This window comes from Rhineura floridana, chromosome 9 (genome assembly GCF_030035675.1).
Source record: "Rhineura floridana isolate rRhiFlo1 chromosome 9, rRhiFlo1.hap2, whole genome shotgun sequence".
Lineage (NCBI taxonomy): Eukaryota > Metazoa > Chordata > Lepidosauria > Squamata > Rhineuridae > Rhineura > Rhineura floridana.
The window spans coordinates 46,236,511-46,251,816 of NC_084488.1; the positions used below are offsets into that span (position 1 = coordinate 46,236,511).

The 15,306-nt window shown below is 42.8% G+C and overlaps 1 protein-coding gene across 1 annotated transcript in view; it reads right to left on the bottom strand.

Annotated features, from left to right (window-relative positions):
- Window positions 1–1,702: 1,702 nt before the first annotated feature.
- NEIL3 (nei like DNA glycosylase 3) overlaps window positions 1,703–15,306 on the bottom strand; it is a 31,575-nt gene continuing 17,971 nt past the window's right edge. Inside the window, 5 exon segments of the mRNA XM_061584165.1 lie at window positions 1,703–2,051; window positions 3,559–3,745; window positions 9,445–9,743; window positions 9,746–9,846; window positions 14,237–14,406. Of these exon segments, the coding sequence (XP_061440149.1) occupies window positions 1,869–2,051; window positions 3,559–3,745; window positions 9,445–9,743; window positions 9,746–9,846; window positions 14,237–14,406 (940 nt within the window). The 3' untranslated portion in view covers window positions 1,703–1,868.

A 15,306-nucleotide genomic window follows, 5' to 3' on the forward strand; every position in this document is an offset into this window, starting at 1 on the left:
CAAAGGAACTAAAGAAAACAGGAATAGCAGCCATAGCAAGAACATTTCATCCTTCACTGAGCAACTACAAGCAATCCGTGCCAATTGCACTGACAGAATCAAAATGACTGAAGCATCAAAATGGGTGGTATTTAAGCAGAGCCGGCACCAGATTTCAGGGGACCCTCGTCACAGTGCTGACCCCCCATGCAACCATGACCATCCAGTATTTGTTGCTCCTGCTGCAGCACCACTGCCACTTGCTGCCCTCTCTGCTGATTCCCCACCACCACCATCGGATGGCATTTTAGCAGTTGGCCGGCAGCCCTGCCGCTTTTGAATTGGCTTCCATCTGTGATGGCCATTCGCCATCTTGATTTACTGAAGGCAATGCCCCAGCATTGATCTATAGATGGGATTTTATAGATTTTATAGTTCTATAGGTTAGGACATTGCATTTGGGGTAAATTTAAAATGGTGGGTGGACACCGCAGATGACAACAGAGCTTTGGTCCCATTCAAAAGCGGCACTGCTATCCACCCACCACTAAAATAGTTGGGCAAGGGCTTAGGAGGGGTATGAGTGGTGGTGCAGCCAGCTCAAACTGGCGTGGGATGCTTTTGAGCCCCTGGGACCCTCACCCAGTGGCTGACTTGGTTGACCACTGACACCAGGTCCGTATTTAAGAATTAAGAGGTGCTAAGAGTCCGACCTATGCATGTCTAGTCAGAATTAAATCCTAATGAGTTTAATAATACTTACTCCTAAGTAAGTGTGTACAGGATGGCAGACTTAAGCATGCAATGCATTACATAGATCACCAACAAATGATAACAGAGTTAAATTCCTTTTGACCTGCTCTGCAGTGCTTGTTAACCAAAGTTCTTGGATCTGATAGAACAAATAAGCTGCAATCCAACTAACCTTAAGAACAAGTAGTTTGACCCTATCCAGAGGGAAGTGCATCTAAAAGCATTTTATTTATTTATTGCACTTGCATACCGCCCCATAGCCGAAGCTCTCTGGGCGGTTTACAGCAATCAAAAGCAATGGGCTTACGTATGCCTAGTTCTGCACAGGATCAGGCTGATTGCAGGTTGTATTTTATATGTTGTGACTCGCCCTAGGATGAAGTGAAGGGTGGGTAATAAATGTAATCATCATCCAAGGTAAATCTGGCAACCCTGTTCCATTTCAAATGAATATTTTTTCTTAGCACAGGTTCTAATATGGAGAAATACAAGAAGATGAAGTGAAAGCCATGCAAGAAGCATTGCTGTTAAAGTCACCTACAGATCTGTCACAGACAATAAAGCATGTCTGTTAAGTACATGTAAACTGTTTCCCTTCTGCTCTGACAACAGATTCATTCAGAACAATCCTGACGAACAAACAACGGCTCGTCATTACTAGAAACATTTTATTGAATATATTAATCTTTCATAACTGATTACAAAGCACTAACATCTATTCATCTTAAATGCATTGGAATAAAAATGTTTATGGAAGCATAACTTAAGAATGTGAAAAAAAGTGTTGAAGGACAAATGACGTGTGCAAACCCCAAGTAAAACCATCTACTTTGTTGACAGTTTTTAGCCCATGGTGGGAGACTACTAAATCAGGATAATTCCTAAAGACAGTATTTTATTCATTTTTGCAGTCAGAAACCAAGACAACAAAAGGTATGACTGCACACTGTTCAGATACATCAACCCTGCCATATGTGAGTTTCTAATGTTAGATAAAACAAATCACAGAAGCGGTTAGAAGGAGAGACAATAGAAGGCATGATCAAGGCCCTCCTAAAATATCTCCCAGAGAAGAGCAGTATAGTACACACAGTTTGAGAAGATTAACGTCAGACGGTGTACTGGAGATGAATAGCTCAGCATCCTGGGATAATCTTCATTCCTGGACCATTTTCTGCCCACTGAAAGAAGTCACACTGTTCGTTCTTCCCAAGGTGGCACACAAAGAAATTCTTTCCATTATTAGGGCCAATCTTCAACACCGTCCTCATAATGCTGTGCTTCCCATGATTGCAGAAGGGAAAATGCAGGTCTGCCCACTGTAGAGAAAAATCATTTTTTCCCTTTTAACACCAGATGTTGTAGCCAGATTCCTCTTTTAGACTGGTAGCAAGAAACTTGCCTTTAATTCTGCCAGGTAGGTGGCAACCACTTATAATCAAGCTGAATGGCTTTCTTTAAAACACACCATGCTTCACTGCCTGAACTTCATTGGTTTGATTTTGTGGGAGGACAGTTTCTAAGAGTCTTTTCTGACTCTGAAAGCAACATAGGTTTAATTTATCCAAGTAAAGTTCCAATAGCTCATGGTTCCAAAGCAATCTGAAGGTCAACATGACTTTACTGCATTCGTTACCATCCTGCATAGCAGAGACCATTGTCAAGGTCGAGTTGAGAGAGAAGAAAATCCATACGGAAACAATCAATTATATAGGGAGCTCTGCCCAGGCTTGGTAAGATGCAAGGGCCATTTAAGCCCCTTTCAGAGGTTTCCATGTGTACATTGCTCCCAGTTTCTCCATCCTCTGCTGGTCCTGACCCAGATCTCAGTGCATTAGCTGGAAGGGTTGAAAAGGATGCCAGTGTGCATACAGCAGTATGTGCACAGAAGTGCCAGATACTCTGGAATTCCAGGCACATAGGGGTCTTCAGATTACATAAAGCACCTACCACTAATTTGCATAGCGGTCCCTTTTCAGACCCTTCCACAAGGTGCAGTGACATCAAGGGCAAGTCCAGCAGAGGCAGTCTTGCTCAATCTGCCATACGTTTACTCTACATATGGAAGGAACTCCCCTCCCCCCCCCGCAATCTATCTCCATCCAGGCAATCAAAAGGCACAGTCATCACAGTTCAAGAACACCTTCCAATGAGACAAAAGGACTCCAGGAGGATGTGGAGCAGAGCCAGTGAGGGGTGTGGCCTGCAAAGAGTCCTAAAGACCTCACAGGGAGGCCTGCATCACTGCCATAGATACTTGGTTGAAGAGCTAAAGTGGAAGGAGAACCCTCTCCAAAACTCCCCATCCTTCAGCTTTTCAAATAAGCGCAAAGGTATCAATGGCTACTTGACCAAAGAGTGGTCTCTACTCCCAATTCCCTACCAGTTCTGCTCTTTAGAGAAATTCCTTCTTGTTCCCTCCCCATGAGGAGGGGCCTGGCACAACTAGTCATGCAGTACCCTAACCAGACAGGGATCTCTTTCTTGGCTGACAGGAGCATCACCCTGCTTCTGCTTTAAGAACAAGTGGGGAAGGGGGTGTCAATAAGCCTATTATTATAGTGAATAAATGAAAACTTATTTGTGTAAACCCTGAATTCAGAGTCCATGACTCAATCTACTTCATGTAGGAAGCCATTCTACAGTAGCCAGAGCAGTCCCACTTATTCATTCTAAACTGTACTAAGATCTGATTTAGACAAAGCTATCGTCAGCCACATTCCAGCATGCTACCACCAAAAGAATGAGTGAAACCTATGAGCAATCACATAAAGATTTGATGAGAAACAGAGTTGTGCCCTTCAAGGGTGTTTGGCAAGGCTCTACAATCTCACATACTTCAAAATAGTCACACCGGGCGTCTCTAGGTAAAGGACAAACATAAAACTGCCTGCCCTTGTTTTCTCCGTCCTTCCTCACAACGCGAAGAACACAGAAGCGGTTGTGTTTACTGCAGCGAGGACTGCCAGCATTTAATGTGCAGGAGCCATCTATCATATTAACTGGAGAGGCTCTATAATGACAGGTTACAAAATAAAAAAACTGCATAAAGTTAAAAGGGATTAGTTACAGCAGCAACACTCCTCCTTTCCCTCCCCCAAACCACATCCAAACTCTTGCCTTTCATACAACTGTCAATAATGCATTGCTGTATGCACATTGTGATCAAAACACAGAAGCCAGCTTTTTTACCTGCCCTATTTGTTTTCTCTTTAAATAAAATGGAAAGATTCAGCTCTGAACATCTAGGCTATTAAAATTAAATGCAAGTAGCAAATTTAAAGTCCCCAAATTGCTTTGCCCCTTATTTTACTTTTTTTTTAAAGTAAACAATGCCATTCCAGCAACACTGGCATACGTTTTGTACTTTCATGTAGTTTAAAAGACATTCTGAATTGGCAGCAGCATGATGCACTAGAAGTCCAATTCCCCTCAATTATAGTCTTCCCCCTCTGGAAAGCTATTATGAATGTCTTAGACCAGGCCATGGGGATCTCTACCTGCCTGTTCACTTCAGAGACAATTTCCCATGCTCTCTGATCAAAGCTACTTTAATGACCCCAATCATATTCCACTGAGGAAGTCTGTCTCGCAGAGTAGAAAAGTTCATGAAGGTGACGGGGAAACTTTAGTCTCTTCTGATATTAATGTCACCAGAAGAGTTGGAGGACATCTCTGTTTACAAGGCAGAAGGGCATCTTCCTTGACGGTTAACGTTTAAACAAGGTTAGTTTGTTTTTAGTTACTTTGATTTAGCAAGACCAACCTGTTTTTGAGAGTATTCTACAAGGCCAAATCCGTCTCATCATAGTGCTCCCGTATATATATTTTAGTGCTGTCTTGGAACTCCGTCATCTTCCTCCAACCCCTTCACAATCTTCGCCACCACCCTTGGGCAGATCCTCCTTTTGGTTACATAGAGGCTTAATTGGCTCCTTACTTAAATAGATTACACATGCTCCATGCCTTCCTACAGTTTGGTTTCTAGTCTACCAACCAGGGGAGCAGGCAGCATAAGAGAAGTTGGCATGAATACAGGCTTGACTATGCCATAGAGAGGCCCACGGGCCCTTTTGTGCCTGCTGTCAAGTTCTGAAAAGCACCAGTGCCATGCTTCAGTTCTAAGGCACCCAGCAGGTACTCTCTTTTTCCTACTTTCCCATATGACCGTCTTCTGAAGAACACATAAAGAAGTGTATATTTACAGTGAATCCCCCCCCACACACACACAGAGAGAGCTCTTTTATGTTTCTCCATTCTTAGGGCATGGTAACTCACGTTGTGGTGCTGACTTTGGCATTCTCCTATCTCTCTGTCTCTGTGCTATAGCGAGATGCCATCGAGGACTGATTCATCTGCACATTTTCAAATGTAATTTATGCCCCCTGGCAACTATCACCCTTCTGCCATTTATGTAGGCCAAACAGAGCACAAGAAAATAGACGGATGCAATTCAGACATTAGCAATGGTTAACACCCCGAAATCCAGTTACAATCTTCCCAGATATTTTTTGTAGATGACTGGAAGATTCCTGTATTTAAACAAGAAAAGTTCCAAAAAGAAGATTCCCATGTGTAGCTACTGAGTTGGAATGCCATGAGAAGTTTTTGACCCAGTAAAAATTGTGATTCACTGGATTCTGGGAGTACCTAGCTTCCTACAAAAAGCAGTGCATGCTGGTCTATTAAGAGAAATGCCCCACCAACTTTAATCTGCCCTCGGCTAGCCCCCACCTGCCTGCCTTCTGACTTACAACCAGTCCAGGCGATGGCTCTGCCTGTCAGCTTCTTCTTCCTTAGTCTCAGTGTTGCTGTTGGATCCTCAGCAAGGAGGAAGATTAGAGCAATTTGAATTAGGGTAGAGACACACTTACTGTTGTGCTGGTTCCAGTGCGTTTCCACTGCTTTGAAAACAAGGGCACACAACGCCATTCAAACTCTGCATCTTTTCCTCTAAAACCTGGTTTCATCAGTTTGAATGCGGGGTGTATTTTTTAAATCAGCTTCAGGCAGATTTCGCAACTGATTGATAGATCAACCCATTTCCCTTCTAGGTGTGGCCAGGGGAAACACTTTGCTGCAGACTCAGGCAGAGACAGTGACTGGCCCAACACTTTGCTGTGGGTGGTCCTGAAAAACCTGAAATTGTGGAGAAGGGAGGTGAGGCCAGCAGAGGGCAGAGTTGCTTCAAAACGCAGCCAGAGAAACCATTCTTGCTGCTTTTGAAGTGACTAGTGCAGCCTTTCCCAACCAGTGTGCCTCCAGATGTTGTTGGACCACAACTCCCATCAGCCTCAGCCAGCATTGCCAATGGTCAGGAAAGATGGGAGTTGTGGTCCAACATCTGGAGGCACACTGTTTGGGAAAGGCTGGACTAGTGTGTTCACACAACCTTAGTTGGCTCTACTTGTTAGTGATTTTGACTCCATCTGTCATTGGCTCTGATTCCACCTACTATTTGATCGCCTTGCTTTCTGCCCTATCAGTCCCAAGGGGCACCAACCACAACTGACAAGAAGGATTGCTTATTCAGTGTTGTTTCTATTGCTGACCTTGCTGTGTCTATTCATCATAACTGGCTGCCAGTCAACAGCAGGTCACATTCATGCTGCTGCTAATAATAATGATAATGATAATAATTTGTTATTATCATCGTTATTATCATTATCATCATCATTATTATTACTAGATGTATTAGTCGCTTGTTACCCAAAGGTCTCCTGCACCTGCTGTCTAGACCTTGTATTTATTTGTGCACAATCACGTTGCTATCTCTTGTGCCGAGTTGCTTTTTAGCTTTACTACCCCACCCCACCCCCTTCTATTCCTCCTTCCTTCTCTTTGAAGTTAGGGAATACCTACTACTTAATGCACTTGGCACATTGGGCCCTTGGCCCACAAAGACTTGTGGAAGAATGAACTGGGCAGTTTTTTAACAATTGCTGCAAGGATCTTGGTGGCTTTGGCTGCAACAGACTAGCATAGCTACCACTCCAAAATTCTGTACTAGAGATCCAACTCCACACTGATTGCATCTGGGCAAGAGGCAGTTCAGTGCATCAAGAATTTAGACAAGCCAAAGGCATATTTCCAGACTGAGCAGCCGCTACTGGAACTCATTCCATGTCTTTAAGTAATATGATTGTAAGACGCTCCAGGCATGTAAAACCTGGAAAAACGATTAAGGATGTGATAATGACCTTCAAATCTCCAAAGGGCTGTCATGCAGAAGAAAGAGCAAATTTTGTTGCTCCATACAGTATTCGAACCAATTGGTGGTAATTGCAGGGAAGCAGATTTTTAGGAGAAAGTGCCTAAAGGCAAGAGCATGTTTGACAATGGAATAGACAGTCTCAGGAGGTGGTCAGCAATCCTTCACTGGAGGTATTTAAGTGGAGGCTGGATGGACATCTGTTGCATCCTGAACTAAACCTTCTCCCTGCACTCAGTGCAGGATCTGGACTACATGACTCTCAAATTCTCTTCCGGGGTGCAGTCATCCAGGGTCTCAGGGGTCTTAGACCCCTTACTTCTTTGACAGCAGGATCTCAGCAGGGTCCCTATGTCTTCAGTATCCTACGAGCCAATCAGCATGAAAGGGTGAAACAGTGTTAGCCTCTGAAAAGTCTTCTAACATGCTTCCTTGTCCTTTCCTGCTGATTGGAGCCAATCAGAGTGAAAGGAGGTGAGTCAGCCACTGAGAAGACTCTTCTCAGTAGCTAACACTCTTTCCTTTATGTTTATTGGCTCCTAGGGATGTCTGTTGTTGTGGGAGAAGGCATTAACGAGGATCTCACTCTCAATTCCACAACCAAAAAGGGGGGGAGGGGCTGTGGTTGTGACTAACATGAAGGCACCCTGCACTTCCAAATTCGCCACTACACAATTGTTCCCTTCCAACTCATTGATTCCAACTCATGCCACGTGGGTGGTGGTGGTTGTCCTCTGGTTCACAGCAGGCATCAACCTGTGGTAAATGTTGGGGGTCCTATGGAAAGAGTCATCTTTTGAGGGAGGACTTGTCTTTATCTGCTACTAAACCTTTGGTGGGGGAAAGGAGTATTCTAATTCATGTCTGCGGAAGTAGGAAAGGACAAGACTGGAGTTTGTAGCCCCCACCCCACCCCAGGATACAAACTGGTGTGGAAGGTACTTTTCATGTAATTAGGGAGACAGAGAGAAGATGGAAATAGCATCCTGGCCAGCTTTAGCCCACATTGCTTCCAGGTTCATCATATGTTCTCCTTATATCCTGTTCTACTGGAATGTTGCTTCCTTGCTGAGTGTTTTTGCCCCCCAGGGGAATAATAGTCACTGCTGGGCAAAGAATTCAGGGTTCTCTAAGCATGAGACATTCAGTATTATTAACGCATCCTTCTGGGAGAATAGGATGTCAAGCATCTGCATTCAGTTCTATCACTGTCTTCAAGATTGGCAGTGCATGTTCTTGATTATATCATCCATGCTGCAAGTTGACACAACAAAGATGAACAGAAATATATTTTGGAGGGACTCTCTGTGGGACTCTCTTCATTTAGAGACTCGGAAGTCAGAGTCTTCTCTGGAAGCACTAAAGATCTCTTTTGTTTGAACTAGCTCTTAACAGCTGGGGTTAAGCAGGCATGGGGTGAGCTAAATGTATTCTACCTTCTTTAATTGGATTTTTTATTCCGCTGGTTTTAATGGTTTTTCTAATTTTTTTGTGCAACCTGGTCCACATCCAAAGAGTGTGGAGGGATAGAAATGCAAAAATCAAAACACACAATATCCTAATCTAAGAAAACACTGAATGCCCTTTACCCTATTATCATGGGTTGGCACAGCCTCTCAGTTCTCTTACAAAGGGTGCCATTCAAATCCCCTTTCTGCCGGAGGTGGGGAGTTAGCAGAGGTATCCCTTCACCTATGGAGTAATGCCAGCAGAGCTTCCCATTCCATCTGCCAAATATTTGGGTGGACAGAAGTGTTGCCAGCAGGAAGTCCCAAAGTGAAGCATTCTGGGAGGGGGAAAGGGCTGAGCCAGCCCTACTGCCATCATGTGACAGCATCAGGTCCAATTTGGACCCAGCTGCTGTGCCAGCTCCAGGCTGCTGTATCAATTCACCTCCTTCCTCGTGCACATGCGAAGCAGGGCTGTGGATGCAGCCATGGCTCCACCTTTCCATTAAGCCTTACCGGGCAGCAACCAGCATTTGGATTATGCCCTAAATTATCTGTCCCAAATAATGCTAAGCAAATACATACAAATGTGACATTATTCAGGCATGTGCAGGTCTGGGTTCTAACATCTGAGACCGGCAACTACAGAGTTGAAATATTTTTCAAGCCCTACTAAGTTGTAAGGGTTTATATATAAATACATACTGTACATGCCATTCCACCTCCTTTCCGCCTTTTCTTGTACCACCTTGCAGTTAGTCACTAGAGCTTGGCAAATACAGTCTCTTCTGATCTAATAAATTGCCTGAGCCACAAGCCACTCTGTAGCACATAAGGGACAGAACAGCAAGTAAAATGGTTTTATGGGCCACTACATGTTATACTTACTGGATAAAGTGTATTTCATATTGAACCACTTCAAAGCAAACACACATTAAACCAAAAACGTGCTTTCCTATAAGCACAGTCTTGCCCATCAATTTCTAGCTTTCAAGTCCATGTTCAATGAAATATACTTTAGGGGAACCTTGTTTAGATCTGGAATTAACAAACCTGCTTGTTAAATTCTCAATGATGGTCCCGACAGACTAAGATGAGTAATCAATCTTCTGTTTCTTCTGCACTGGCTTTAAAGAATTATATTGATGGGGGAAGGATACTGGTATATTTACTGCATAGTGGTTGGTACTATTATATTCATTACTTGAAGAATCACACAGAGGGATTCCATCTGGAGTTAGACTTCCACTTCCATTATGTTTTGGCAGAGCTAATTTACTAGCAAAATCCGTCAGCACTAACGTCGTAGTCCCAAACACAGTTTTCCTGTTGATCTTAATTTCTGTCCTCTGTTGATCTTAATTTCTGTCCTTGGCTTTCCAAAGTTATTACATGGGTACTTGACTAAGCTGCTGTTAAAGGTGGTTGAAGCATCATTCTTCTGTATTTCTTGAACTGAAAAGAGGTGGCAAGAAAGGGAAGACATTGCGGTTAGGATGTTCTTTGAACCACCTCCTTATTTCTTCCCCCAAAGTTTCCCCTGTGCTTTTGCACTATACCTAAACTGCTCAACACATTACTATAATCACAGTTGTTAGTGCTTCCAAACCAGCTGTAGTTGTGAACATAGGAAGCTACCTTATACCAAGTTAGACCACTGGTCCATCTCACTCAGTACTGTCTACCCGGACTGGCAGCAGCTTTCCAAGGTTGCAGACAGGAGGACATTACCTAGAGATGCCAGATATTGAATCTTGGACCTTCTAGGTGCAGAGCTGATACTCTATCACTGAGCTACAGCTCTTCCCTTAAAAAATACTGACCCATAACACATAACAGAACTACTAGCTCTGGATGTCGATGCACATTCCTGTTTCCATCCATGGGGCTCAATTCAGTTCAGTGGAACCTAGATTAGCATTGCACTGTGACAGTGATATTGATACAAATGCACAGCAGCAACATGTGTAGAAGGAGTGGGGAGTGCAGGATAACTTTTGGAGGGGTATGTCTCCCACAGACAAAAGTTTATTCTTACATCCATTAAACTAATTAAGTGGAGGGAAAGCTAGAGCAAGGATAAGGACAAAAGTATATTAATTATAAGCATTGAGGAAATCATTTTACTTACAACATCTTAAAAAAACTCTGAATTTTGTTTTTTTATGTTGATTTTTTGAGATGAAGTTACTTTATTTAAACATATTTCAAAGAAGTCTTCAGATGCCAGCATTGGATTTTGATAACAGCTCAAAAGCTTCACAACTGGAATGAAAGATGCAGAGGGAAAAAAGAGAGCAATATTGTGATTTTGTTCTAAGGCCTTAAGCTATGCTGCCTTTGTTGTATAGGGTCTGCTTCAGCTTCTAGGTAACCAGCTGGGTGCATAAATTCCAGGGGAGAAGTTAATTGGCAAATCTGACTTTCTGAACAGACTAAATCTTTAGGTTCCTGGGGCTGACATTTTAGTGGAAGACAATCAGCCAAGAGCAACTTTGGCAGACAACAGAAATCCTTCCCGATTGCAGATAACAGTTGCTTGCTAACCTCCCTTGCCCAGCACTCTACTGGCTCCAGAAGGCCCAGGGCAGCACGTCTTTCCTCAACCTGCCCTTATAGTCAATCATGGTTCAGATTATGAAAGGCTTCTGGTACCTTTGACTGGAAGGTTTTACCACCTATAGCTTTTAGCTACCCTGACAGCCAGACTCACTCCCAGCAGAATTCACTAGTCTCTGTCAACCTTAAAGGTAAAGGTACCTTTTCAGGGACTGGAACAGGCTGCCCAAGTGCAAACAAATAATCTCAAAATGGGAACAGTGAAAAGATTTACAGCAGGGTCAGTGAACTTTTTTTCAGCCTAAGGGCTACCTTTTGGGCCACCTTCTGAGGGCCACATGCCAGTGCTGGCCAAGCCAGAGGCAAAAGTGGGCAGAGCAATTACTGAAAATTTTCTTTCAGGAGTCTCTGGAAAAGTGAACTTTTTAAACAGGCCTTTTAATATGAATCTTGTTTTCCAACCAATGCAGTACTTACGGATGCTTTTATTATTGTTTTTAATGATGTTTTCATTGGTTTTTAATTCCATCATGTTTTGTGTTTCGTAATGCCGTCTTGATATACTTTTATGAAAAGTGTGGCTTATAAATATTTCAATAAATAAAATAAATAAATCTTAGCTCTGTACAGTAAGCTAGATTCTATACGCACTCACATATCCCTCTCTGCCTTCCATCTAGGGAAGAGGCATTATCAGAGTTCAAGGATACATTTCAGCCAGACAAAAACACTCAAAGAGGATGTGAAGCACGGCCAGTGAGGGGCGTGGCCTAAGAAGAGTCCCAAGGGTCAGAGAGCCACATTTGCCATACACACACCCTGAGTCGGCAGTTCCCCTATCCTGGTTTGCAGTTAGTAGGGATAGCCTAAGAGGGAGCCAGGTGAGACTGGATGCAGAGGAAAGATTATCTTAACATGCCCTTGAGGAGCATCTTAAAAGTGCCTTGTCAATTGGAGAGGGGAGCCTGATGAAATCAGAGAACAGCACAGCAGAAACCCCCAAAATAAGAGAAAGGAAAGAGACAGCAAGAAGGACAGTGTTATGGAAGAGAAGGGAGGAAACACAAGAAGGGCAGGGCAGGGCTGCAGAGATTGGAAGCTCAACAACACTGCAGCTGAAGACAGCTCTTTTGTGGAATAAATGAAAGACACCATTGCCAAGTGAGTGACTGGGGTTTGTTTCAACCAGCTAAGAGCTTTCAAAAATACCCATGTGAAGCCTCAACACGTAGTTCTAAAATCACAATTTTTATTACAAGTTTAAGTCTCAGGGATGTGTACACACACACACACACACACACTCCATTGTCTTTGACAACAGGGGTAGAGGACAGCATTTGTCTCTTCCAGCTATAAAATATTCTTTCTTTCTTTCTTTCTTACAAATACATTCCCTTTCAATTTATGGAACGTTTGGTCTGACAATTCAGGGAAGATGCTGAAATCTGCAAAAAATATAAAAGGTTTAACTGAATAATTCATGCACCATAGGATAGGATAACAGCTGTGAAAGTATATATTTGAGTTACAAAAGGAACATGCTATTATTGCCAACAGTTGTTCCTTAAGATGGCAAGTTTCTGAGTTTATAAAATAGATTCTAAGAACACGGGCATCTGCTGAAGGCTGCTTCATAACCTTTCCCTATCTCGATTTGCTTGGGAGAGAATTTCCTTGGAATTTTCCTTCCTAGTCTTTGGAAAGAAGACCCGGTCACATCCATTCCTCTACCCCATATAGCTATCTCTTGAAAACTGCTATGACCCCTATGGATCTTCTCATTCTTTAATTGTTGATCTGGACCGGACAGCATTTATTGGCCTGAAAGTTGCATTCACCCTCCAAGGACCACATCATGCCAGTGTGGATGTAGCCATGCCACATGCTTTCACACATGTTCCCTTGTGCACATACAGGGCACACAGGCAGACAGCCCACACTCCACAGCTGATCCATGCAGATCACCTGAAGGTGGGGACTATCAGTCTCTCTCTGGTCATCAAATGATCGATCTAATGAATGCGGAAGGGAAGATTTGCATCCCCAATCAGGATGGTGGTCTCTGCTAACAACAATGCTGTGTTAATTTTTCTTCTTTTTAATATTATTTTTAATTGAATTCTCAATAATATACAACCAAAAACAAAAATAACAAAACCAACAGAGTACATGAAATCAATGTATATGATAAAGACATTAAGAACAATCAAATGAGAGTATGAATAGTTATTTATGGGTCTCCAATATCAATTAGATGAGAAGCAGTGCCCCGAACATAACCCCTCCACATAGAGATTTGCTTTAACAAAGGGTGTATCAGATTTCCATCTTTCCATTTATAAACGACAAAAATAGGAACCAAATCATGTCAAATGTATCTCATTTTGCTTCTCCTTTACTTAGAATGATACGCCAACCTCTCAGATACAGCCACATCCTAAACTATATCAAACCAACTCTTTAGAGAATCCTGCTGTTTTCCAATGGCCCATCAGTTCCAAGTGTGCTACTGCAAGTAGCAAGGCAACAAACTTCTGGTGAATAATCTGGTGGCCCTCTGTCTGACTTATAATTAACAATGCAAGCTGCCACCAAAATTATTTCAGTCAGGGGAAGGGTCCCAGAAAAATCAGCTTGGGACCTTCAAACTGGGGGCTAGACACCCCTGCTGTACATTAATAATGCATTGTACACTGATGGTGCCACATAGCCACCACTATTTGACTAATGTAGTAAAGCATGCAAAGTGAAGACAGAACCAACAAGTAGTAAACATGTGTCAGGGAGCCACAGCCAATAGAGGCTTCCTACCCACATGCCCATCATATAGCCCTAAATGTTTGGGGACATGTCTAGTCTTATGTGAGAGACATTTGCTAGGAAAAAAAGTGTATCCACCATACCATAATGTATGAAGCAGTTCTGAATGGCATTAAAAAAAAAATCAATGACATAGGCTTCTTCTTCATAGTATGTTTCACATTTGAAGCATTAAGAACATTTGAAGCATTAAGAACATAAGTGGCCATCCAGTCCAGCATCCTGTTTTCACAGAGGCCAACCAGATGACCATGGGAAGCCCGCAATCAGGACCTGGGTGCAAGAGCAAGCAATATTCAAATCAATGGAACTCAAAGCACTTTGTACTGGTGTGTATTAATGCACATATTGCCTGTAAGTTGTGCACAAGAGCAGAAACAAACAAACAAAGATTCCAGACTACTTGCATAGTTGTACTACATTACGATGACAGACAGACAATCATAGAGACGCCATTGTTACTTACGTTCAGGCCTTGGAGTCAGGCACGCATCACAGAGTTTGATAGAAGGCTTGTTTATTAGAGTGCAGAGTGTACAGGCCCACTCTCCTTCCCATTTCTGAGCAACTAGTTCTTTGCAACATGACCTCCTGCTGCATGCCCAGCCAATTAAACTATTTCTTCTTGGCAGTCTGCTGTACAATGAAGGAAAGGGGAAATTGATGTTAACAATTTGAGAGGTTTGTTCTGAATGTTGTGCTCTACCAGGGGCTTTATAGGAGATACAAGATTGGACTCTGATACCTTGGCCACTGATGGGGGGGAAAGTGTGCTGCTGCGTCTGCTAGCTTGGAGGTTCCTGTTTTGCCTTATGGGTTTATCCACCTAAACTCTATTAACTTAGCTCCTGAGTCATGGGATGGGAAGTGAACTACTCCTCAAAAGTGTATTTCCCAATAACAATTAAAATAACTAATTAATAATGATTTCACAACATCTGGTGATCAAATATTCACAGTGCCATATCAACCATCTATACCAGGGATGGCTAACTTTTGGTCCTCCAAAGGTGGCTGAACTATATAATTCCAATAATTCCTGACTACTGGCCATGCTGGCTGGGACTGATAGAGTCCAACAACATCTGGAGGGCCACAGGTTGTCCGTCTCTGATCTATACAACCTGATATTCAGCCTTTCTCAGACTTCCACGCATGTTAGGACAGGAAAGGGAAGGAGAGCAGGTTCCTTCCCTGATGTATACACATTCATTACAGCTGCAACACAGAGACGGCTCTTTACACATAACAAAAGGAGCATCTGTTGATCAGAGGAAAAGCCCGCCACCTCCCTCCCCTTAAACCTCCCTATCCTTGTAATTGAAGCTATTGTTTTCTGCTTCTGCGTATCTTGCACTGAGACCACTTGATACAAGATGGGTTATAAATATTTAAATAACTGAAGGAAGCCTTTTTCAATCATATGCTTCTTTCTACTTGCCCATCTCATAGTTTGGTTATCCTGACAAAAACATCATTTTTATCTGCCCTGCTATCACTGTACTCTACTCAAAAATTACACCAGATGGAAAAAAA